At 37.7% G+C, this 26132-nt stretch overlaps 1 protein-coding gene across 13 annotated transcripts in view; it reads right to left on the bottom strand.

Moving 5' to 3' along the window:
- Positions 1 to 7882: 7882 nt before the first annotated feature.
- ANKRD28 (ankyrin repeat domain 28) overlaps positions 7883 to 26132 on the bottom strand; it is a 199456-nt gene continuing 181206 nt past the window's right edge. For 9 of the 13 annotated variants that reach the window (XM_054483188.2, XM_054483186.2, XM_054483191.2 and 6 more), the window contains 8 exons: positions 25887 to 26106; positions 20120 to 20207; positions 19945 to 20028; positions 18849 to 18994; positions 18120 to 18202; positions 17614 to 17696; positions 16544 to 16635; positions 9252 to 11210 (listed from right to left, as the gene is read on the bottom strand). In XM_054483188.2, coding sequence (XP_054339163.1) covers positions 10924 to 11210; positions 16544 to 16635; positions 17614 to 17696; positions 18120 to 18202; positions 18849 to 18994; positions 19945 to 20028; positions 20120 to 20207; positions 25887 to 26106 — 1083 coding nt within the window. In that variant the 3' untranslated portion in view covers positions 9252 to 10923. Of the gene's footprint in view, positions 8953 to 9251; positions 11211 to 11244; positions 13840 to 16543; positions 16636 to 17613; positions 17697 to 18119; positions 18203 to 18848; positions 18995 to 19944; positions 20029 to 20119; positions 20208 to 25886; positions 26107 to 26132 lie in introns of those variants that run through there. The other 4 variants (XR_008501727.2, XR_008501726.2, XM_054483190.2 and 1 more) reach the window with 2 other exon arrangements.

Below are 26132 nucleotides of genomic sequence, written 5' to 3'. Positions count from 1 at the left end.
ATTAGGCACACATGGCAGGTAGGATGTTCCCACTCAACCTTTGATCTTAATCTCCTTCACTGGGGTTAGCCTTGCATTGTGATTTGACAGCTTTCCAGCCACCCCTGGCTCCATCATCTCTATTTCCTTTCACACAGGTGCTTTCTCTAGTAAAATTCTTGCATGTTTAAAACTGTCTTGACATCTGCTTTTTGGAGGACCCAGACTAACAGAGTTAATATTTCAATTTTTTATTCATTTCCTTATCATTAATGACTTTACTTCTATTCACTCTAAGATGACCATGTAGATTAGGGAACTGAATGTCAGAGCAGCAAATCCCCCTTTTCTAAGATGCCTTTCAGGAGTGTGTCCCACATACTAGGCAGTGTGCCAAGTCCTTTATATGCAGTCTTCCCTTCAGTCTCCAACAGTGCTGTGAGATCAGTAGGATGACTTTCCTATTATCCTATGATAGGTCATCCTACTGATGACTGTCCTATCATTTCATAGATAGGACATCTGAGGTTCAGGGAGGTTAAATTATTTGCCCAAAGGTCACCAGCCAAAAAGTGACAGCATTCAGATTCTAGACTGTTTATTATTTCATTTAATTCTTCCCATAAACCCAATGGAAAATATAAGCAAGAATAAGAAAAGCTAACACTTACTGGATGCTTAGGTGTCAGGCACTTCCCATGTATTTTTTCATTTAATTCCTACCACAACCCCATGAGGGAGGTACTATTGTCCTCATTTCACAGACAAGAAAACTGTGGTGGGGAGAAATTAGGAGATTTGCCCAGGGTCACCCAGCTAGGAAGTGGCAGAGCCAGAATTCCTGCTGGGACCAACTGGCTTCAAGAGCCCATATGCTCCCTCCTTCTTGCCTCCCACTCGTGGCAATACTGTCCCAGCCATACGGAAAGGTGCTTTACCTTAGCTGCTGTTCATGTGGTTTTGTTTGCATCCATTGCTACCCATGAAGGGAATTACAACTCAGGAAAACTGACCTTTTCCACTTCTGATTCAACTCCAGACACAGGTCTAGTCTTGTTTCAGAACCCTCTGCTTTTCATTTCATTTGAATCCATATTAAAACACAATAGCCTACATATCCAATGTCTTACAATTGAACACTAAGAAGCCACCAAGGATAATATTTATTGTGTGTATATACAATGTATTGACACAGAAATTTACAGCAAATAAAGAAGTTACAAACTGGACATATGACTCCATTTAAAAATGACTCATATTCATAGTTATAGATTTGGAAAATATAAAACCAACTTATGTGTTTATGATCTCTTAGTGGCAAGTTTACAGGTGGTTTTGTTTAAAGTATCATACAGAGTAACTTTGCTCTTCCAAAAATCCTCTGTTCTCTGCCTATTCCTTTCCTCCCTCATATCCCCTGGCAACCGCTGATCTTTTTACTGCCCCCATAGTTTTGCCTTTTCCAGCATGCCATATTAAATTCCCAGGAGTAGGATTGCTGGATCATATGGTTTAAGTATGTTTAGTTTTGTAAGAAACTACCAAAATGTTTTCCAAAGTGGCTGAGCCATTTTGCATTCCCACCAGTAATGAATGAGTTCCTCCAAGCTGGGCATGGTGGGTCATGTCTGTAATCCCAGCACTTTGGGAGGCCAAGGAGGACAGATCACTTGAGGTCAGGAGTTCAAGATAAGCCTGGCCAACATGGTGAAACACCGTCTCTACTAAAAATACAAAAATTAGCTGGGCGTGGTGGTGCATGCCTGTAATCCCAGCTACTCAGGAGGCTGAGGCAGGAGAATCACTTGAACCCAGGAGGTGGAGACTGCAGTGGGTTGAGATCATGCCACTGCACTCCAGGCTGGGCAACAGAGCTAGACTCTGTCTCAAAAAAAAAAAAAAAAAAAAAAAAAGGAAAGAAAAAGAAAAAGAAACAGAGCTCCTCCACATCCACACTAGCCTTTGGTGTTGTCAGTGTTCTGAATTTCCAGCATTCTATTTGGTGTGCTGTGGTATCTCATTTTGTTTCCCTGATGAGATATGTGGAACATTTTTTCATATGCTTATTTGCCACCTGTATCTTCTTTGGTGAGATGCCTGTTAAGGTTTTTGGTCCAATTTTAAAAGTTGGTTGTGTTCTTAATTGTGAGTTTTAAGGGTTCTTTGTATATTTTGGATAATAGTTCTTTATCTGTCTTTTGCAATTTTTTCCTCCCAGTCTATGGCTTGCCTTTTCATTCTGTGACAGTGTCTCACAGAGCAGAAATTTAAAAATTGTAATGAAGTCTAGCTTATCATTTTTCATGGGTGGTGCCTTTGGTGTTGTATCTAAAAAGTCATTGCGAAACCCAAGGTCAGGTAGATTTTCTCCTAAGAGTTCTATAGTTTTGCATTTAACATTTAGGTCTATGATCCATTTTGTTACTTATTGGGAAGGATGTAAGATCTGTGTCTAGATTCACTTTTTGCATGTAGTTGTCTTAATTATTCCAGCACCGTTTGTTGAAAATACTGTCTTCACTCTGTCACATTGCCTTTGCTCCTTTGTCAAAGATCAGTTAACTATATTTATGTGGGTCTATTTCTGGGTTCTCTATCTGTTCCACTGATCTGTCCATTCTTTGACCAATACCACGCTGTCTTGATTACTGTAGTTTTATAGTATGGGTAGTGTAAGTTGGGTAGTGTAAGTTCTCTCATTTTATTCGTCTCCTTCAATATTGTGTTGGCTATTCTTGGCTTTTGCCTCTCCATATAAACTTTAAAATCAGTTTGTTGATACCCACAGAATAACTTGCTGGGATTTTAATGGAGATTGCACTGAATCTATAAAGTTGGCAAGAACTGACATCTTAAAAATAGTCTTTTTATTCATGAACGGACTATCTCTGCATTTATTTTTTCTTTGATTTCTTCCAATAGAGTTTTGGAGTTTTCTTCATATAGACCTTATACATTTTTACAAGTTTTATACCTAAGTACTTTGTATGTTGGGTACAAATGTAAATAGTATTGTGTTTTAAATGTCAAATTCACTGTTCACTGCTGGCATATGAGAAAGTAATTGATTTTTGTATATGAAGCTTGTATCTTGCAATACTGGTATAATTACTTATTAGTTTCAACTTTTAAAATTCATTCTGATTTTCTACATAAATGGTCATGTCATTTGTGAAAACGTTTTACTTCTTCCTTTCTAACCTGCATACTTTTTATTTCCTTTTGTTGTCTTATATTGCATAAGACAAGAAATATATAGCTTATTTAGGTAAAACTTCCAGTATGATGTTGAAAAGCAGTGGTGAAGGGGGCCATCCATGTCTTGTTCCTGATCTTAGAGTGCAGTGGCATGATCATGGCTCACTGCAGCCATGACTGCCTGTACTCAAGCCATCCTCCCACCTCACCCACCTGAGCAGCTGGAACTACAGGTGTGTGCCACCATGCCTGGCTAATTTTTGTATTTTTTGTAGATACAGAGTTTCATCATATTGCCCAGGCTGGAGCTTTTTTTTTTTTTTTTTTTTTTTTTAAATGTTCTTTATCCAGTTGAGGAAGTTCCCCTGTTTTCCTAGTTTACTGAGAATTTTTATCATGATTGTGTTGTATCTAGCTAGTATTTTGATTTGCTGAGAATTACTGCATCTATGTTCATGAAAAATATTGACTTACTTTTTTTTTTTTTTTGAGACGGAGTTTCACTGTTGTTGTCCAGGCTGGAGTGCAACGGTGTGATCTTGGCTCACTGAAACCTCCACCTCCCGGGTTCAGGTGATTCTCATGCCTCAGCCTCCCAAGTAGCTGGGATTATAGGCATGCGCTGCCATGCCTGGCTAATTTTTATTATTAGTAGAAACAGGGTTTCTCCATTTTGGTCAGGCTGGTCTCGAACTCCTGACCTCAGGTGATCTGCCCGCCTCGGCTTCCCAAAGTGCTGGGATTACAGGCGTGAGCCACCGCGCCTGGCCTACGGTCTTCTTATAATCTTTGGTTTTGAAATTGAGGTAATGCTGGCCTCCTTGACCAAGTTAGGATATATTCTTTCTGCTTCTATCTCTGGAGAAGAGAATTGTATCTGTAGAGAATTGGGTATAATTTCACCCTGCATGTTCGAATCCATCTGGGTCTGGTGCTTTCTGTTTTGGAAGGCTATTATTGATTCCATTTCTCTAATAGATATAGGTCCATTCAGATATAGGCCTATTTCTTCATGTGTCCATTTTGGCAAATTGTCTTTTAAGGTCCATCTAGATTATCAAATTTGTTGGCATGAAGTTGTTCATGATATTCCTTTATTATCCTTTAAACGTCTATGGGCTCTGCTCTGTATTGAAGTCTCTTCTCATTTCTGATATTAGTTGTGTCCTTTTTTTTCCCCTTTAGCTTGGCTAGAGTTTTACTGATGTTATTAATTTTTAAAAACACCAAGTCTTGATTTTGTTGTTTCTCTACTGAAATATTTTTCCAATTTCATTGATTTCTACTCTTAATTCTTGTCTTCTGCTTACTTTGGATTTATTTTGCTTTTCTTTCTCTAGTTTCCTAAGGTGAACACATACATGATTGATTTTAGAACTTTTTTTTGAGACAGTTTCACTCTTGTTGCCCAGGCTGGAGTGCAATGGCGCCATCTCTGCTCACTGCAACCTCCGTCTCCCAGGTTCAAGCAATTCTCCTGCTTCAGCCTCCCGAGTAGCTGGAATTACAGGTGCCCGCCACCACGCCTGGCTAATATTTGTATTTTTAGTAGAAATGGGGTTTTGCCATGTTGGCCAGGCTGGTCTCGATGTTCACTAGATCCAGCTGGTTGATGGTGTTAAGTACAACTATGTCCTTACTGATTTTCTGCCTGCTAGTTCTGTCCATTAGTGATAGAGGGGTGTTGAAGTCTCCAACTATGATAGTGGATTCATCTATTTCTCTTTGCAGTTCTACCGGTTTTTGCCTCACATACTTTGATACTCTGTTGTTAAGTGCATTGGTCAAATAATGGAGAATGAGGTTTTGAAAGAGCTCTAGCTTTGTTTTGTTCCTTCTGGTGGCTGCTAGGCTGCAACAGGAATGTGGGCTGTTAGTTTTCAGGGCTTCTTCAGCTGAACAGTGAAAAAGGCAACTAATCCAAGTTAAAACATGACCAAGGCTGTTGGTCTTAGGTAGATTCAGTAGTTTTTCTTGAACTAAATGCTCCTGAGGTTGCTGACAGCCTTTAATTTTCAGACTTCTATAACAGTCGATTCTGAGAAATTTTGCCAGTTTTATCACGGCTCTGATGAAGAAGCTAATTTTCGGAGGTCATTCCTCTTGCCATTTTCACTGACATCATTTAGCAACAGCTTTTTGACCATTTGGGCTTTAAAGATGAAAATTTATGTTGGCTTCCATGAAGGGATTAAAAAAAAAGATGAAAATTTAATTTTTCTTAAGCGTAAAGAGAAATATAAGATTAAATTACTATTTTTTTCAATGAAAACACATGGACACAAAGAGGGGAACAGACACTAGGGCCCACTTGAGGGTGAAAGGTGGCAAGAGGAAGATGTTCAAAAAACTACCTATTAGGTACCACACCTATTACCTGGGTGATGAAATAATCTGTACACTAACCCCCCACGGCATGCAGTTTACCTATATAACAAACCTGCACATGTTCCCTTGATCATAAAATGTTTTAAAAAATTAGTTTCAAATTAAGGAAATATTTTTCTAATTCTAATTAAGATAGTAGACAGGTATTTCAATTCTAATTAAGATAGTAGACAGGTAAGAGTCATAGGGGAAAGGGGAATGAGACAACCACAAGGAAATAAGTAACACAAAAAGAGGAATGAAGCAGAGAGATGGAGACATTTTTTAAGTGCTGGAGAGGGAGAGATGGAGAACTGATCTAGAAGGCAGAGCACTAGATGTCAGTTTTTTTTTGTCTTAAAAGTAGTCACTAGCCAAGCTTTCCTATCTTCTTTCAGATTAGGTTGTGCTTTGAAAGGGATGAACACAGTAACACCAGAGAGGGGACTGGTGCTACATTCTTCTGGAGACTGAGGTAGGCAAGAGGTTGGTTTTCTACCTTTGAAAAAGGGCAGATCAACAACCAATCGATCAGTAGCACTGCCAAGCAAGAACTTTCCAACTCAAAATACATGTTTGCTGCCCGGTTTTATATCTGGACTACCCACACTGTAAGGGTACCACAAAAAGGGAAGGAACAGGAATAAAGGAAAGGCTACCAAGCATTCCCATGGAAAAGTTGAAACAGCAACAAATCGGTTGGCATCACTTTGGCCTAACTGTGGAAATGGAACCCAAACTATCCTCCCCAAAATGGCAGAGAATACTGCCCCATCCCACTGAGGTAGGGCGTGGCCACATGATTTGTTATGGCCAGTGGAGTGTTGGCAGATGTGATGCACGCAGAAGGCACAAACCATACTTGTGTGGTTGGCTTGCCTTCCTGTGCTTCTGCCATCAGTGTGGAAACTTCTGTATAACTTTTCTATTTTAGCCCAGGCCCAAGAATGAACATAGATGGGAGCAGCTGGAAGCACAACTCATAGCAGGTAGTAAAGCCCAGCCAGAGACCCAGCTTGAAGCAGTCACCCACACAAGCTGATGTCAGCCAATCTGCAGAGGCATGAGTAAGAATGATTATTTTAAACAACTTAGATTTGGGGTGGTTAGGTGGCAACAGCAACTGAAACGTAAGAAGACATCATTCTTTTCCTCAGGATCCATTCCTGAGGGCAAACTGTTACCTCCCCCTTTACTGCTGTATGCCAAGAGCCTAGCACAGTTCCTGGCACATAGCAGGTGTTCAATAAACACCTGTTGCAGTCAGATTTACATGTTTCTCCTAAAAATAATCTAGGAGAATAAAATGAGGGGAACTTACATAATTTAGTGTTCAGTGTGTGTCTCAACTTCAAAATCAACAATTTCAACAAAGACCAGATTGCATGTCAGCAGTCATTAGGGGGTTAAGAGCACCAACTATGGACATGACTGCCTGGATTTGAATCTAGGCTTCACAAATTACCAGCCAGGTGACCTTGGGCAAACACTACTTCATCTCCCTCTCTTTCCTCATCTGTTAAACGGTGCTATAAATAGTACCTACCATGTAGAACAGTTGTGTGGATTAAGAGATAATTTATTTCAAGTACTTACAACCTTGCCTGGTACATGATAAATGCTGCATAGGCATTTTCTATTATTATTACCTGCATAAAGACCACTTTGAGAAAGGTTATTAAAACCCTCTTCACCTGTTCCTCCCATCACCTATTTATATCTACTTGTTCTCACTTCTATTATCTGATCTTGTACGTTTCCAATTAGCTCTCTTGTATATTTTCATCATCTTTCTATGCTCAGGATTGCTAAGTGCCAGTATCTACTTTATCCCAGAGCGCCCCTCCATCAACTCCACCAACCATTTAAAGAGCTGCTGATTTTGTTCTTTTCACATAGGGTATCATTTGCCCCCTTCTCCATCTGTTCAAATCTGATTCTCAGTGTCCACACCTAGTCTTCCATGACGCCTGTTCTGATCTTCCCTCCCACTGTAATCTTATTCTGTACCTTTTATCAATTAATCTCTACCTCAATTACACTTTTATTACTTTCTACTTATACCTTTCCACAATGAAATTAATTGTAAGCTCCTAAAGGACAAGATCACAATTTCTTGGTTTTCTGCCCATTCCCACTCCCAAGTATACAGCAGGCAAGCAGTATTTGTTGAATAAATATATTTGAAAATCCCATATAGATAGATTCATTTAAAGTCTAAAACAGCTTTGCTAAAAAGTCATTTTTTTATTAGAAAAGGAAAAAAAAAAACTTGTCAATTCAATGCTAGACAGTTTAAGGGAAAAGAAGTTTGCATGTAAAAGAGACAGACACTTGATTTATTGCATTAAAAAACTTTATTTCTTTTAAAAGGTCCAATATAAGCCAAATTAACCCCAAAATTTACAGCTACACTTAGAGATCTCCTGAACTAAATGGCACTGTTTGAGATGAGTGTCTTGTTAAAGGAGGTCATTTGCTATTACCACCATTTCACCCAAAGTAATTCTAGAGCAGAAGCTGGTATTATAATACACATCAGATATTTCAGATGTCATCTTTTATGTATAAGTTAAATAAAGCAAACAGGCTTTTCTACTCTGTGTGAGGATAAGAAACACTACAGAACAGGCCCTGAATGCTTTAGACATACAAGGTGTAACCATAAAGGAAATTTCTACGGTGCTGCCTTCATTCATTCAAGTAATTAATGTACTTATTCCAACAATACTGGCGTAGTTCAAATACCATTTGAGACAGTACTTTGGGGTTTCCCTTCATTGGGTGCAGACCAAAGGAAGTGGTTAAGCTGGGGGGCAGACTCCCACAGATGGATTACAAAAATAATGAAATAGTTTTCTTAGTGGGGTGGCATTTGCATGAACTACCTTAATGTTTTTGGTAATAGCATCATTTACATATAAGTGATGCAGGAGAGAAGTTCTGGTATATGTGATAAATTAAAAACAGCTTGTCACTTTATAGCTACACCTTGGATTTCATTAGATGTGGTAAATCTAATAGTGTGTCAAATGAGTCCTTCTGGAAATCACTTCAGCAGAGAAGTCAAACAGCCTGTAAAAGAGAAGACATGGCAGAATGTGCGAGATTCATCCTTCCAACATTCTCAGGGTTCTCTTGGAGGACAGACCCGGGCCCAAAGACAGAAGTTACCGGGAGGGAGGCTTCAGCTCCATCTAAGGAAGACCTTTCTAACAGTTAGAGCTGCTCAACAACTGAATGGACTGCTTGCTGAGGTAGAGTCACTTGGAAGTGTTCAAGGTGGAAAGATCACCCTTGTAGAAGGGACTCCTGCATTTGTTAAGAGGTTAGAGACTGGATGAACCTCAGGTCTCTTTCAATTCTGAGATTCTAGAAAATTCCCTCAGGGAATTCAGAAGAGAATTCCTAAAAGGAAAGAGAAAGCACACATATGTATACTTTTAGAATCTGCTTGAATTTTTTTCTTTTTTTTTTCAAAAGGTACAATAGAAAATGTAGTCCACTGTCATTAAAATGCATATTCACCTTCCTACTACTAATAATTAGGAAGGGTTCATTATGACTTCTTTATATTATAAAGAAAAGATGGGGGATTAGATTTATAATTTCTGTAAATATTTTAGAAAAAATGCTTAAAATCTAGTAGTCAATGCCCTAGAAACTTTATAGATTTGTAGATAATATGCACAGATACAAATACATTATTCATTAAATACAACTCACATCTGTGTTTTATTATACTCTAAAATATACAGGAATCTTGATGTACTGAAAGAGTGCAAGTAAATACAGTATTCAAGCAGTCACTATTTCTATGTACATGCTCATTAATTCTTCAAAAAACCCACAAAATTATCAAATAGATCAAAATACTGTTCTGTGTTTTCACACTTTATATTCAGAAAAACCAGCTGATAATTTACAATGTCATAAAGTTTCCAGTTTCACAATACAAAAAGGATAAAATGAAATTGGGTATCATTTTGTTGCAATTTATAGAACTTTACCCATACCTGTAAGACCCTCAATGTATATGAAATCATTTTCACTGGGCAAGTGACAGTTACAGTAAAAGCAGAACCACACAAATCTTTATTTAAAAGCCAAAATATCAGCCTTCTCTCTCTCTTTTGCTATTTGAAAGGTAGTCTTCAATTTGGCAGGCAACTGCTTCTCTCTCCAAATAGTAACAGATTACAAACATGCTACTTTAAATATGAATAGGACCTAAGGCTTTAGTATTTTAAATCTTGCCCAATACAGAAATGCCTTCCAAGAGACTTTAGTGATGTTTAATTTATGAACAACAAGGAACTATTTTCCTTTTGATTATTCACTTTTTCAAAACTCACAGATCAGAATAAACATAAAAAATACCCCAACCCATGGTGGGGACACAAAAGTAACATAAGTGACTAAGGTGTGCCATTCAAAGTAGAGAGGTTGAAGACTCCATGCCCCAGGACCACTTAGCTGCAATAGGGTGAAATAGTCTACTTTTTGATTTCATGAATTTTTTTCTAGGAAATTCTTTACATTTTCAAACAAAAATAGTACTATTTTAAACCCAAACCATTCAAAACAGGGCAACAGCCTGACCCCAATCCATCTCAATGTCTATGTCACAAGTATTTTCACCCGTATTGCACCCAGTCAGCTGGTTTTTAATTCTAATAGTATAAAAATTGGAAATTTGAAATAGTTATGTAAAAGAAAAAAATGTAAAAATACATCTGCTTTCTCTCATGGTTTAATACAGCATTGGAAGGCTTTCAGATGTTTTCTTAAAAAAAAAAAAAAAACAAAAAACTCAACATTTAAAACCAAATCTCAGCTTCATTTCCAGAAATATTGCAGTTTGGTTTAGGTAATGTTTCATTTAATCTACTCCAGTTTCCACAAAATGGCATTTTGTTAAAAAAACCTTTCAGTTATTTGGTCCTTTTGCAATTTGCTGTGCACATAATGCCTACTGTACCAAACTTTTATTGCCTTTAAATTTAGTTGTAATTTGATTGATAAAATTTAAACCTAGTGTCTTTATTTCTTGTTACAATAGTGTTGCTTGTGTAAGCAGGTTAGAGTGCACAGTGTCCCCAATTATTCCTGGCACTGCAAAACCAAATTAAACAATTCCACAAAGAATTCTGACATCAATGTGTTTTCCTCAGTCAAGTCTATTTCAAGATTCTAGAAGTTCCTTTTGTAAAACTTGCCTTTAAAACTCTTCCTCCTAATGTCATCAGATCTCTTAACATTGGCTCACTGTGCGATCTTTCCTCTTAGGTTGAATTTCTACGTGAATATCAAAGTGCCTTTTTCCTGAAAAAGCACAGTTTGAAGCTTTACTGTGAGAACTCCCTCCTCCTCAGCCTCTCAGTAGGTCTCAGAATCGGAGTCGTTGAGCTCATCCACGTCAGTGTATAAGTACTCCTGTTCCCCTCCAATGTTATTGAAACTGCAATAGGAGCTAGGTTCATTCCTCATGATGGGCAAAGCTTCAAAGCTGACTGTTTTTGAGGTGTTGGTATAACGGTTAATGGCATTGAATGTCAAGGATGATAAAGGACTACTTGATGAGACAGGCATCATGGTGGCCAAAATGAGAGCCAGGCAATCAGCCACATCCTTATTGGGAGCACAGGCCAAAGCTGGGGTATAGCCTAGAATTAAAGATAAAATTTAAAAATTAAGCATCCTGAGACGTATTTCACCAAAGACAAGGAAATAAGCCTAAAGTACTTCAACTTTAGACATATTTTACATTACTTAGCTTATAATAAATTGCTGTAACCAGGATGATTCGCAAGTTTCTAATAAGTAGAAAAAGAATAGCCATAGAAACCTAGGGTGGAAGGAGACGTTAGACTAGACAACAGAAGAGGAAGCAGGCCCAGAGAAGAATGATTCCCCAAGTTCTCACAACTTATCTGTATCCATCTGAATTCACAGAAAAAACTGGGCTAGAATAAGAAAAACACCATACATCAGTGAATATTCTTTCAGGATGGTAAGCAGAGATTTACTGTTAATTTGCAGTTATATCAGTGTTAAGAAAAAATAAAAAAATTTAATTTGTAGTTATGTAAGGAAGCTTTTTGATGCTAAGAAATCTAAATGTGTACAGTTTCATGAATCAGCCACAGGACAGGTGCTCAAAAGATATGTGTTGAATGAATGACACTTAGTTGTCAATTTAACTTTTCTCTTGGGGTCACAGTCTCTTGAAGAAAAACAGTAGACAAACTAAACAGATGAACTTTAAAAACTACTAAATCAAAACAAATATTTCCTTTGTAAATATTCTCTTTTTTTAAGCGGAATACAACTGACCTTAGTCATAAGTTACCACAAAGTGTCAACACAGCAAACCAAGGAGGAAACATTTGGTACCTCAGTTGGCACAAGACTCAGTCTTGAGGATGGAGCGGGAGAGAAGTGAGAATAGTGTGATGCCAAACTTCAATTATACTATATGGAACTTTAATAGTTTTATCACATAACATACATTTGTATAACCACCATACAGATTAAGAAAGAGAACACTACCAGCATACCAGAAGCCTCCACTATATCCTCTACCCAGTCGTTATACCTTTCTTCTTCCACAATGGTAACTACTGTCCTGACTTATGGGGTAGTAATTTCCTTGCTTTCAACTTGGAGTCATAAACACTGTAGGTTTTTTTTTTTTTTTTTTTTTGAGACAGAGTCTTGCTCGGTCACCCAAGCTGAAGTGCAGTGGTGCAAACTTGGCTCACTGCAACCTTTGTCTCCTGGGTTCAAGTGATTCATCTGCCTCAGCCTCCTGAGTAGCTGGGATTACAGGTGTGTGCCACCACGCCCAGCTAATTTTTTATATTTTTAGTAGAGATGGGATTTCGCTATGTTGGCCAGGCTGGTCTCAAACTCCTGGCCTCAAGTGATCTGCCTGCCTCGGCCTCCCAGATGCTGGGATTACAGATGTGAACCAACTTACCCAGCCTACAGTTTAGAGTTTTTAAAAAACTTAATATAAATGGAATCATATAGTATGTATTATTTCATATCTGGCTTTTTGTGTAGCATTATGTGAGATTTATCAATGTTGTATGTAACTGTAGTTGGTTCATTTTCATTGTTATATAGTATTTCATTGTGTGATTATACTATGGTTTAGTTACACATTTCAACTATTGGGCATCTGGTTGCTTCCAGTTCTCCCACATATTTTCATCTGTGCTATATTGGCCTTGATAAAAAAAGGATTTTTTTTTTTTTTTTTTGAGACAGGGTCTTGTTCTGTCACCCAGGCTGGAGTGCAGTGTAATGATCATGCTCACTGCACCCTCAACCTCTGGGCTCAAGTGATCCTCCCACCTCAGCCCCCTGACTAGCTGGGACTATAAGCACATGCCATGCCTGGTTAATTTTTAAATTTTTTTGTGGATACAGGGTCTCGCTTTGTTGCCCAGGCTGGTCTCAAACTGCTGGCTTTAAGTGATCTTCCCGTCTCTGCCTCCCAAAGTGCTGGGATTACAGGAGTAAGCCACTGTGCCCAGCCACAAAAAGTAATTTTTTCCCCCTTTGTAAAGTTCCCATTTTGTCAAGGGTCAAAAAGAACAACTGATGTTCTTGCAAGTTTGGCAGCAGTGGCTGAAGGCTGTCCGTATTTTTAATTAAATTTTATTTGTCCAAAGTAGCTAGGGGAGTGCTTCACTGCCCACACTTCTTTCAACGGTTCTTCTAAAGGTGCCTGCTGCTGTTCCTGCTGCTGGCAGGCAGAACAACCCATTACATAGGCCAGGATGCCTTGGATGAGAGTGGGGGTGGGGAAAGAAGCTTGTTTCAGGTGTGTTTTCTAGTCAGAATATGACTAAAAACAGGCTCCTCTCCTCTGCATGGGGGTTATTTTTTGAGACGAAGTCTGGCTCTGTCACCCAGGCTAGAGTGCAGTGGCATGATCTCGGCTCACTGCAACCTCTGCCTCCTGGGTTCAAGCGATTCTCTTGCCTCAGCCTCCCAAGTAGCTAGGATTACAGGCACATGCCACCACACCTAGCTAATTTTTGTATTTTTAGTAGAGACAGGGTTTTGCCATGTTTGCGGGGCTGGTCTCAAACTCCTGACCTCAGGTGATCCACTCGCCTTGGCTTCCCAAAGTGCTGGGATCATAGGCGTGGGCCACTGTGCCCGGCCAGTTGTATCTCTTAACATGCCACTCTCTTTGCTTAGAAAGTTCCTCCCCCACTTTCTCCTTATCCTTTGGATTTTGGCTTAGCAGTCACATTTTTTGGGATGCCTTCTCTGATCCTGCAAGAAAGGATTTGAAGACCCTCTTAAGTACTCTCATAGCATTCTATGCTTATTCCAATTAAACTATTTTAAGTGCATCATTAATAACCTATTTACACTCATCTCCATTCAAGGGAGTAGACTATGTCTTATTTTACACTGTATCATCAGAAGTTAGTACAGTGCTTGGCATAATCACTCATGCAACAAATACTCACTGAGCCTCCACTTGCTCAGGCACTATTCAGAACACTAAGAATATATCAGTGAATGCAACTGACAAAGATTTCACTGTTCTTGTGGAGCTTACATTCACTTTAGTGGGGAAGACACACAATCAACATAACAAAAAAGTACATTATATACAATATGTTAAAAGCTTTATGTAAAAAAAGAGGAAAGAGTGGAGCAGGTTAACAAGGACTGAGAATGCTATGGTAGGGGCATCTAGCAAGTTGTAGTAAAGAGTAGTTAGAATATGCTTCATTGAGAAGATGAAACTGGAGCTAAGATTTGAAACAGGTGACGAATTTAGTCATGGGATGTCTGGGGACAGAGTGTTCAGGCAGAGTAAACAGCCAGAATGAAGATCACAATGCATGTATAACCCTGCTATGGAGGGGCTGGCATGGCAGAATGAAGTAGAGAAAGGAGAAGAGTAGGAAATACTATCAGAAAGGTAACGAGGTGGAGGACACATCATGTAGGGCCTAGTAAGGTCATTTTAAGAACTATGAGTGGGGCCAGGTGGAGCACTCTGGGAGGCTGAGGTGGGGGGATTGCTTGAGGCCAGGAGTTCAAGACCTGCCTGGACAATATAGCAAGAGTCTGTCACCACAAAAAAAAAAAAATTAGCTAGGCCTGGTGATGCATACTTTTAGTGCTAGCTACTTGGGAGGCTGAGGTGAGAGGTTCTCTTGAGCCCAGGAGTTCAAGGTTACAATCAGCTATGATCTCACCACTGTACTCTAGTCTGGGCAACAGAGTGAGACCCTGCCTCTTAACAAAAAAAAAAAAAAAGAAGAACCGAAATTCAAGAGTAACATGTTCTCATATACTTTAAAAGGATCCAGGTCAGGCTGGTAGCAGTAAAGAAAAAAGTGGGCATATTTTAGATATACTTTAGAGGTGGAGTCAATAGTATATGCTGATGGACTATACATTGAGTATGAGTGAGAGGAATCAAGGATGACTCTAGGGGTTTTGCCCTGAACAACTGTAAGAATGAGAATTGTCTTCAATGGAGATCATGATGCTGTGGGGAGAGTAGGTCTGGCAAGGGGAGTGGGAAAGGATCAACAGTTCAGTTCTGGACATTCTAGGTTTAAGCTGTTTATCAGACATCCACATGGATGTGTCAATTAGGCACGTGGATATATAGAGACTGTGAGAAGTCTGGGCTGGAGATATAAATCTGGGAATCCTCAGCATATAGGTAGTATTTAAAACCAAAGGAACTGATGAGAGCACTAGGGAGTCAATGTAGATAGAGAAAGCAAAAAGAACGAAGGATTGAGTCCTAGAAGGAGAAGAGGGAGAAATTTTGTAAAAGAAATTAAGAAGGAATAACTAGTAATGTAGAAGGAAAACCAAGAAAGTGTGGGGTTCAAAAAGCAGAGTAAAAAAATTTATCAAAGGAAACAAGTAATCAGTTGTGCCAAAAGCTGATCTATCAACTAAAATGAGAGCTAAGTAGTAGTTAACACAGTAGAAGTCACTGGTGGTTTTGACGGGAACAGTTTTGCTATGTACAGGGGTGACGGGGAGAAGGCCTGACTATATGGAAATTAAGATAGAATGGAAGAATGAGGCTGGACGCTGTGGCTCACACCTGTAATCCCAGCAATTTGGGAGGCCAAGGCAGGTGGATCACCTGAGGTCAGGAGTTTGAGACCAGCCTGGCCAACATGGTGAAACTCCGTCTCTACTAAAAATACAAAATTTAGCCAGGCGTAGTGGCAGGTGTCTGTAATCCCAGCTAACTGGGGAGGCTGAGGCATGAGAATCGCTTGAACCCAGGAGGCGGAGGTTGCAGTAAGCCGAGATCATACCACTGCACTCCAGCCTGGGCAACAGAGCTAGACTCCATCTCAAAAACAAACAACAACAACAACAACAACAAAAGAATGGAAGAATGAGAGGAATAACTGGGGACAGCAAGAGAGTAGTTTTGCTGCAAAAGGGGACAGAGAAATATGGCAGTAGCTGGCAGTAGTAGTGAGATTTATAAATTATTTTTTAAGGATGAGGGAACTAATGTTTATATACTGAGAGGAATAATACAGGAAGAGAGCCAAAAATGTTACTCCAGGACACAAAAGAGAACTGTCAAAGTGACATTATGAAGTAGGCAAAAGGGGACAGGATCTAGTGCATGAGTAGAAGCACTGGCTTCAAATAAGAATATTAGTACTTAAGTAGGATCTTGATAAATATTTGCTGAAAGAACAAAATCTTTGGCTACTAAAACAACAGAGAGTGGCAAGTATAAACAGTAAATACTAACTTTGCTATAACAGATGATATAGGAATTCAGAAGTACATCTGTTAGATAACTTTTCCTATTTCTTTTGCCCTTATTCCTTTGCCACAAACTACTCTTCAATATTAACTTTAGCTCTCCTCTTTGACCAATAAAAAATATCCAAGTTTATTTCTCTTCAAATATGGATCAAAAGATAAAAGCTCTAGGTTAAGGGAAGAGAATATAGAACCAACTTACCATTTTCATCTACTGCAAGCACACTTGCTCCTTTTCCCAAAAGTTCCTGAACAACCATTGTTAGCCCATTTCGGGCAGCAACATGCAGAGGTCTAGGGGAAAAAACATGATACATGTACACATATGTGCATGCACATACACATACACACCTGGCTGTCAAAGAGCATTTTTGTCAACTTGTGAAGACCAAGAGGTACCAACTCGAGGCACCTAGTCCTAATAACAAAGATGGGGGCGGGGAGAGCAGAACCTCTGTGCAGTGCACTGTCACACCTTGTCAACGTGTAGCTCGACATCAAGCTCAGCCATAGGTCCCATCGACAGGTCGCTACCTTCACCCAATCCTTTTATTACTTTTCTTTTCAATGTTTAAAAAAATTTTACCATTGAAATTGCATTCCTCCGTTGTTAAGGAATGAGGCTGGTAAAGATATAGACTATAAATTAAAAACTGTAAACTGCAGTAGCATAAATTCTAATAGGCTTTGAAAACAGCTTACAAGCATCATGACTAATTTTTGGACCTTCAAGGGATCTGATTAATCCCAGAATGGGCAACAATATTCTAAGATTTTTATCTTTACTAAACCTCAAAATGGAATAGCAAAGGACAATGAGAGACACTGATGTAAGATCTCTGTCAGTCTATCTGGAGGTTGGCTGCTCACATTATTAAAAATTTTGATTCTTTCAGAAACTTTATTGGCTTACAGACACATATAAAGCTTCTTACCTCATTTATTGTTAGTTTCAAGTAACATTATTATTACAGATGATTTCCATAGAATACACAAAATAGTACTACTTTCCTTCAGAAAATTAGGTAGGTGGATTAAGGAAAAAATACATTATTGTCAATGTTGTAATAAAATTTCAGTTCAAAAGCATTTTAAATAATATGCCTTTTAGTTGTGATCATTTTAGAAATGAGTTTTGACAGTTGTAAAACTATTACAATTGCTTCTATGACTAATGAAACCTATTCCAATAGTCACATGTTTAAAAAAATTCATTTATCATTTTTATAATTATAGGTCACAAAGTTTATACTAGATACTGACAGTACTCACGTTTGCAAGGCTGCGTTGGTTGCATTGATGAGGTTTCTATCTGTTATCTTTTCCAGTATTAACAAGGCACTAGTTTCATGACCCTATAATTGTGGCAGATAAGTTATAAAAACTTGGGCACCATTAAAGATACATTTATACACCCAACAATCTGCAACCCTAGTCCATATAATATGTACAACACCATACATATACCATGAATTTTCCTGGCTAATATCTTAATATTTGCCCAAACACATCTAGGGAGTGAGGGTAGGAGAAGAGGACAAAATTAAGATTAAGGAAAGAGGATAATTATGCTTAGACTTGTGTTCCAAATCTTATTTGGCTTACTGGAGACTTTGATACGCCACAGTGCCTTATAAGTCAATTTTGTTCAAGAAATCTAATACCAGTGATCATTAGAGAGGTTTGGTCCTGAGTTGTTCATTTTAGTGAAGTCAAAAAACTTTTAATGTCACTGTTAATATTAACAATGGAAACATATTCTTAAAATGTACACATACCTTGCTACAAGCCAAATGGAGGGCAGTATTTTTACTGTTATCTTGTAAAGTCAGTTCTGCACTAGCACTGCTAACCAGCATCTCTGGGAGGAAAAAGTGCATCAATTCTTATGTTTATGAACATGTTTCTTAGATTACCAATAACTCACTGTAGAGAAATGAAGATACAAAGCAAAAAAGTCCCTCTCACAAAAACTTAAGTACAAGAAAAATATTGTAATATATAACGTATATATCTTCATATAATTGTATGAGACAATTATATTGTTATATAAGTCACACACTCTAACAATGGCAATTAACATTTATTTTGTGACTGTGCACTAAATTTTAAATACTGTTTTATATGCTCTGGATTTAAAGTAATTTATTTAACCCTCACAACAACCCACCAAGTAGATACTGTTATTTTTCTCATTTTATAAATGAGAAAACTGAGGCAAAAGGTCATTTAGCTGAAAGACCTAGGACTCACATTCAGGCAATCCAACTCCAGAGCCAGTGTTCTTAACCACTATGTTATAAGGCCATGGTAAAGCAGACTCCTCAATAGTAAGGGCAAACTAAAACACTGTATCCCTAAATGAAAATGTGGATTGCAAACAGGTAAAAGGTTTTAAGTCTTAGGAGTGGTAAGATAACTAGTTGAAGTCAGAAGTCTTGGGATCTAAGTTATACATAAGTGATACACATACTTAGGAAAATACAATTTTAAAGAAGTTTCTTTACCAACTGTATTTGTTTGTCCATTTTCTGCAGCCATCATAAGAGGTGTTTTCCCTGTAGAGTCCACAGAATTGACTTGAGCATTATGGCTGAGCAGCAGCTGTAAACACTCTACGTGGTCTGTGAAGGCAGCTGCATGGAGAGGAGTTCTGTGATAAAGAAAAATTGAAATATATGACTAAATTTGAATGTTATATATGCTGGAAAAATATTCTTTAATTTGTGGCATGCTGTTTTTAAGGGTTTACATATTAGGCTATAAAAGCACTGCCTGTACACAAACAAATAGGCTCAATGGAGCTTACTAATTTCTCTCATAGAAATTTGTACTTTCAATAATATAGAAGGCCTTAATTAAACTAGAACTAGTATGAAGTAAAGATTAATTACAAAATTGCTAAAATAACATTACATCATTAAAGGAAATTTTAAAAGAAATAAATCCTGATCTGAATACCACCACTTATTACAACTGCTGGACTTTTTTCCAGGCTTTATTCCTATTTAGAAAACAGTTAACTTTGTTAACAATAATCTTTGGGAAACAAACAAATTCTAAAGAAAGGGGAAAATATTTACATTTTAAAATAGTTTAAAGGAGGAAAACTTCCTAAAATCTATAAATAGAAAAACCTTTTATAATGTAAAAATAATTGAGATCTTATAACAATTTATACTCGCAAATATAAAAATCAACTTTTAATAATGGGTTTTCTGTAAATTCTCTCACACCAGCCGGTAGTTAAAATCTATTTCTTATTGAAAATAAAACTTTTTTGGGGGGTAGGGCAGAGACGGGATCTCTGTCACCCAGGCTGGAATGCAGTGGTGCAATCATAGCTCACTGCTGCCTCAAACTCCTGGGCTCAAGTGATCCTCCTGCCTCAGCCTCCTGAATAGCTGGGATCACAGGCATGCATCATCATGCATTTTTTTTTTTTTTTTTTGGTAGAGATGCAGGTCTTGCTATGTTGACCAGGCTGGTCTTAAACTCCTGGCTTCAAGTTATCCTCCCACCTCGGCCTCCCAGATTGTTAGGATTATACGCATGAGCCACTGTGCCTGGCTAAAACTATTTAATACATAGCTGAATTCCTACCTTCCTTTTGAATCTGTGGCGTTCACAATGCTGGCACCTAATGTATCAATTAACATCTCAGCAGCACCTTCGTTGTCATTTATCCTGTGTAAGGTAACAAGGTGATCATTCTCACAGCAATGGTGTATTTCTTAAAACACTCAAACCAAATCTGATTCATTCTGGCTTTACTTACACGGCACAATGCAATGGACTAAAAGCATTTCCTTCCGTTTTCTGGAAAACTTCCTGTTCTAAAAGCAGTTCTACACATGTCTCGTGACCTAAATAGGTGTAAAGAACCAGGTATTAAAATTCAAAGGAGATACTGGCAAAAATCACAGATACATATAAGTGTTTAAAGGAAAAATGTAAAAGTCTCTCCCTCATCCCATCTCCCAGATCCCCTCTCTGGAATATAACCACTGGTAGCTGTTAAGCCACCAGTAGTTCCAGAAAATTTCTAGGCATATACAACTGCACGCACACAAATACATACAGTTGGCTCTCTGTATCCGTGGGTTCTGCATCCATCAATTCAACCAACCCCAAATTAAAAATATTTGGGGGAAAAAAAAACAGAGCAGACTTTTTTTCTTGTCATATACCCTAAGTACAGCATACCAATTATTTACATACCATTTACATTACATTGGCTACTATAAGTAATCCAGAGATGATTTAAAGTATAGCAGAGAATGTGCATAGGTTATATGCAAATACTATCCCATTTTCTATAAGGGACTTGAGCACCTGTTGGTTTTGGTATTCACAAGGGGTCCTGGAAACCAGTCCTCAACAGCAAACGAGAGATGACTGTGCTTTTTTTTTTTTTTTTTAATGGCAATGGGATGTTTAATTCCGCAACTTGCCTTTTACTTAATATTAACTACAGATATCCTTCCATAATAGCATATATGAAATATTATTATTATTTTAGATGGAGTCTCGCTCTGTCGCCTAGCCTGGAGTGCAGTGGCGTGATGTTGGCTCACTGCAACCTCTGCCTCCCGGGTTCAAGTGATTCTCCTGTCTCAGCCTCCCTGTAGTAGCTGGGACTACAGGCGCCCACCACCATGCCCAGCTAACTTTTTTCATATTTTTAGTACAGACGGGGTTTCACCATGTTGGTCAGGCTGATCTCGAACTCCTGATCTCAGGTGATCCACCCGCCTCGGTCTCCCAAAGTGCTGGGATTACAGGTGTGAGCCACCATGCCTGGCTAAAATCTTATTCTTTAATGTTTTGAAAAGCTTCACAGTATCAAAGTATATCATAAATTATTTAATCTAATTATGGATTTTAAATAATTAATTATTTAAATTAAATCTAGTTTAATTTAAATTGCTAGTTTAAAAAAATTCTTCATGATATTATCAACAATGCTGTAATGAAACATTCTGGTATTTTTTTATTTTATTAAAACAATTTTTTGAGACAGGGTCTTGCTATGTTGCCCAAGTTGAAGTGCAGTGGCATGATCATGACTCACTGCAGCCTCAACCTCCTGGGCTCAAGTGATCCTCCCACCTCAGCCTCCTGAGTCGCTAAGACAACAGGTGCAAGGCTACCACACCTGGCTAATTTTTTGATATTTTGTAGAGATGAAGTTTTGCCATGTTGTTCAGGCTGGTCTTGAATCCCAGAGCTCAAGTGATCTGCCTGCCTCAGCCTCCTAAAATGCTGGAATTACAGGCGTAAGCCACCACGGCCAACATTTTGTTTTTATTTTAGGAAGTATTTTTGTAGGACAATTTCCTACCAAAGTGATATTGCTGTGGTAAGGGACAAGTATCAAGCCTTGGTATTCTTGGGGGATTGGGTCCAGGACTCCCCACTGACAGCAAAACTCCATAGTCCCTTATACAGGTCCCTTGTACAAAATGGTTTGTGTATAACCTATGCACATCTTCTCATATACTTTAAGTCATCTCTAGATTACTTACAACTTAATTCAATGTAAATGCTATATAAATAGTTGTTGTATTGTTTAGGGAATAATGACAAAAAAAGTCTGTACATGTTCAGCCTAACTATATTTCTGATCGACATTCAGTTGAATTTACCGATGGGGGACCCATGGATATGGAGGGCTGACTGCATTGACTATTGATCAATATCTGGTCCACAGTTTTTAACAGTCACTTCAAAAACAGAAAAATCCAAATTTCAAATTTTCTTACCCTAATTCCAGAGCCAGGGTTTTAATTTAATACACTAATTACTACAAATAAAATGTTGCTTATTTTATTTCATTAGTCATTTGGGATCTACTTTAGGAATAAATTAGATTCTTACATGGCCTCCTTATATATTTTCATGGTTTAATATTTGCCTACCAAAGTGATGTTATATTTTCTTTTCTTTTTAAATTACTCAAACTTAATCAGCTTAAACTTTATAATTGTGGAAAAGTAATTTTTAGAAAAACCTGTAATTGTGTTCCATCTTTTGTCAGTTCTTTTCTCTAATCTAGTAGTTTTCAAGTGGATTTTGCCCATCAGCAGATATTGTGTGTGGCAATGCCTACAGACATTTTTGTTTATCACAACTGAAGGTGGGGCAGTGCAACTGGCATCTAGTGGGTAGAAACCAATGATGCTGCTAAACATCTTGCAATGCACTGGAGAGTCCCTTGCGACAATCATCTGGCCCAAAACGTCATAGTGCTGAGGTTGAGAAACTCCTTTAATTCCATCGTTCTGAATGTTAACTCATTACTAAGATACAGCAATGGAAAGTTGTCCATTGTTGACTTAAGGGCCTCCCATGTATGGGTTCTTAAGATGTGGCCTAGGGAACCCTGGGGTGATGCAAAAAAGATATGAATAAAAACACAGATGAGAACCCAACTATTCTCTTAAATTAGCTATAAAGAGATGTACTACTCTTCTCACTAAAAAGAAAATACTTTTGGAAAATAGTTTTCACAAAAAAAGATTATTTATGTTAACATGTAATAGACATTATTTTCAAATAAATCAGTAAGTATTTAAAAATTTCTCAGTTCCAATTTCTAATACAGTCAGTATCAATCCATAGTTCCTGAGACCAAAGGGTTTGAGAACCACTCACTATCTGAGTACAGACTGAGAAAAGGGAACAGTGGGGCCCCTTGGTTACCTCCAGAAATCATTACTGGGCGATATCAAGCAGACAATCTCATAACTTTCTATCATCATTTATGAAAGATAGATAGGATGGTAAACTGGGTCCTCCTGAGTTTCAGAGGCTATTCTGAGGATGTTTAGAGCTTCATAAAAATGAACACATTTTTTAAAAGAATAAATAAGTATTCTTAAGTTCTGTGATTGAATGACTATATAAACTGAAATTGTGAACTTTTAGTATTTACAGCCAGTTTTTTTCTAAAACTTGGCCATCATTTCATTTTAATTTTAAGAGGTTGTTTTCTATTCTGTTGGCATGCTTCCACTTTTCTTTCCAGCTGTACAATAATTACTAGTTAAAGTAAAAACCATTTTACATATTCTACTTTCAGAATGCCAAATTACAAAATGGGCTTTTGGCTATAAATATGGTATTAATTTTAGGCTGTCTATATAGTCGCTTATTGCATATAGCCAACACACATTTAATTCCTTCCAGCTCAAATTCAGCATCACCATGATTTTGCTACAGGCTGAAAATCAGACACATTTGTTATGATCTTTAAATGGCAACCAGGCATGCAGTTCTTGCAGAATTCTGTCTCTTGCACAAAACGTGCTTAGAGTCCAAATTTAGCAGTGATAGAGTAGGAACTCACTTTAGGGAAACTGTTCTACATATAGATCTGATAAGAAACATTGTAATAGAAAGCAACTCTCCAAAGGACAGTTACAGCAGTACATTTACAACTAAATGCTCTTCCTGAGGAAAAATATCTCACTGTGTGATTTGTCCAATGGTTAATCTTCAGGGATATATATTTTTAAAAACCAAGCAGTAAGTCTTTGCTTCTAAACAGTTTTATCTCACTGACTTTTTTACAGAAACACAACTCACACTTGTAGACATTTTCCCACTATATTAGATATTTTGGGTTTTCCTTATACTTGTAAAATGTCAAGTCACATTACAGAAACAAGTCAAACATCAATGGCAAAATACAGTATCTTCTTTGTACTAGTATGAGTACTAGTCTCTGGCCACTTCACTATACTCATTTCTACTTGCCTTAGCGAGTAGAAATGGGGAAAAGATAAGTTAAACCCCAACGGTTTTATAGTTTTCAAAACTGTTTTGGTTAAGGATTTAAGGCAGTAAAAAACAAAGAGACTAAACTAAGCTTGTTCAATGAGCAACAGATTTAACTATTCAAGTTTTTATGGTACTATCAGTACTCAGCTGAAGGATAACCAACAGTATAATAGGACAAACCTCAAGAGCCCAAAATGTTCTAACGGCAAAAGAATGCAACTCCCAACTTTGGCATAAGGACTAATATGAAAATCAAAATATTGTATCTCAGAAATACTTGTGGAAACATTTAATGAAGTTATAATTTTACAAGATTCAGCTTTTTCCTCTTTTGCTTTAACTTGATAACTTTGTCAGAACAGCTCCCAGTGAAAGAACTATGAAACAGCATATTAAAGAAAGATAGCAAATCTCAACTTCCTGGTAAGGCAGTCTGATTTTACAACAGATATTATATTTATTTATTTTTAGCAAATGGGTATTTATATAAAGAGACAATTTATATTTTCTCTGCATTTTGAGGGAAGGTTATTAGAATTGTGAACTACAGCTTTGTAGATCTGCTGTCATAATTAACATTAATCTTGAAGCTACACTGAAATTGAAAACAAATTTTAAAAACCTGTAATTTCTCTGCTAAAGCCTGAAGCTTGAACTTTGACAATACTGATGCTTGCACTATATATAATGTACTTGAGTTTTCTATGATCAAGTCTAAAAATATCTCAACATGCTTCATTACATAAATTATTTTAATTAGTGGCATTTCATAAGCCAAACTGCATTTTTAACATCTATACCTTCAAAGTAGCTTTATGCTTCCCTACGTGACCTTTTGTGAGTCTTCCTATAAAAGCAATGACTGTGACTGTGAGACTGTAGGAGGCCAAAGAAAATCTCTTTTAACCATGTAGCAGAGTTAACCCATCAAAGTTTCTAATTCTAAGACCTGCTAGGGATTTATTCCTTTAAAACATTGAGCATGGGTATTACTGGTAATATAAGAATGTTATCTTGCAATGTGCTCAGAAAACATACATAGATTTCAGTTTAGAATGTGATACATCTCACTGTTTCTCTTACTTTTGGTCATTTTTCCCCTAATACAATTGTATTTAGAAAGTAAAAGAACATGGCTGGGTGCAATGGCTCATGCCTGTAATCCTAGCACTTGGGGAATCTGATGTGGGAGGATTGCTTAAGCCCAGTTGTTCAAGACCAGCCTGGGAAACAGTGGGACTCTTAAAAAAAAAAAAAAGTAAAAGAACACAATCAAAATACAAGCACACTATATAAAAGCAATGGAAACATTGTAAAAACCTCCTAAAAATGTAAAATATTTGTTGAAATAAGGATCTAAGAAAAACTTCAGGCTACATGGTGGCTCATGCCTGTAATCCCAACACTTTGGGAGGCTGAGGTGGGAGGATCACTTGAGGCCAGGAGTTCAAGACCAGCCTGGGCAACATAGCAAGACCCTACCAAAACTAAAAAAAAAAAAAGAAAAAAAAAGAAAAGAAAAACCTCAAAAATACTTCATGGCTTATCTCAGAACACCTTTGACAACTAGTGTCTTGGCTTTAGCATGACAAAGGACAGGAGTGAGCCTACGTACTAAGTATTATTAGTACGTGAGCCTATATAGTAGATTATTCCCAAGGTTTTTGCTAATTTTAAACTTAAAATTTGCCTTATAAATATGTCATTCTTTTATCTCTGTTCACTACAGAATGATATGCATTTGTGTTTGTATACTTAACCATTGTAGCAAGCCCAGTGAAGTGCCGTATATCCATGATTGTCTGCTGTGGCTGGATTTGCATCCATAGATGCTGCTGACTGCAAAAGGGCTCCGAGAACACCAATGTGTCCACAGGCAGCAGAAAGGTGTATAGGCGTCCGGCCCCTGCTATCCCGAAGTAAGCACTTAGCACCATGTTGAAGTAATGCATCTACACATTCTTCATGGCCTGTAACTGCCTGAAAGAAAATAATTTACAGGTAGT

The sequence above is a fragment of the Pongo pygmaeus genome, chromosome 2, assembly GCF_028885625.2.
Source record: "Pongo pygmaeus isolate AG05252 chromosome 2, NHGRI_mPonPyg2-v2.0_pri, whole genome shotgun sequence".
Lineage (NCBI taxonomy): Eukaryota > Metazoa > Chordata > Mammalia > Primates > Hominidae > Pongo > Pongo pygmaeus.
Note: the sequence above shows the minus strand (reverse complement) of the source record. Positions and strands in the feature narration are given on the sequence as shown.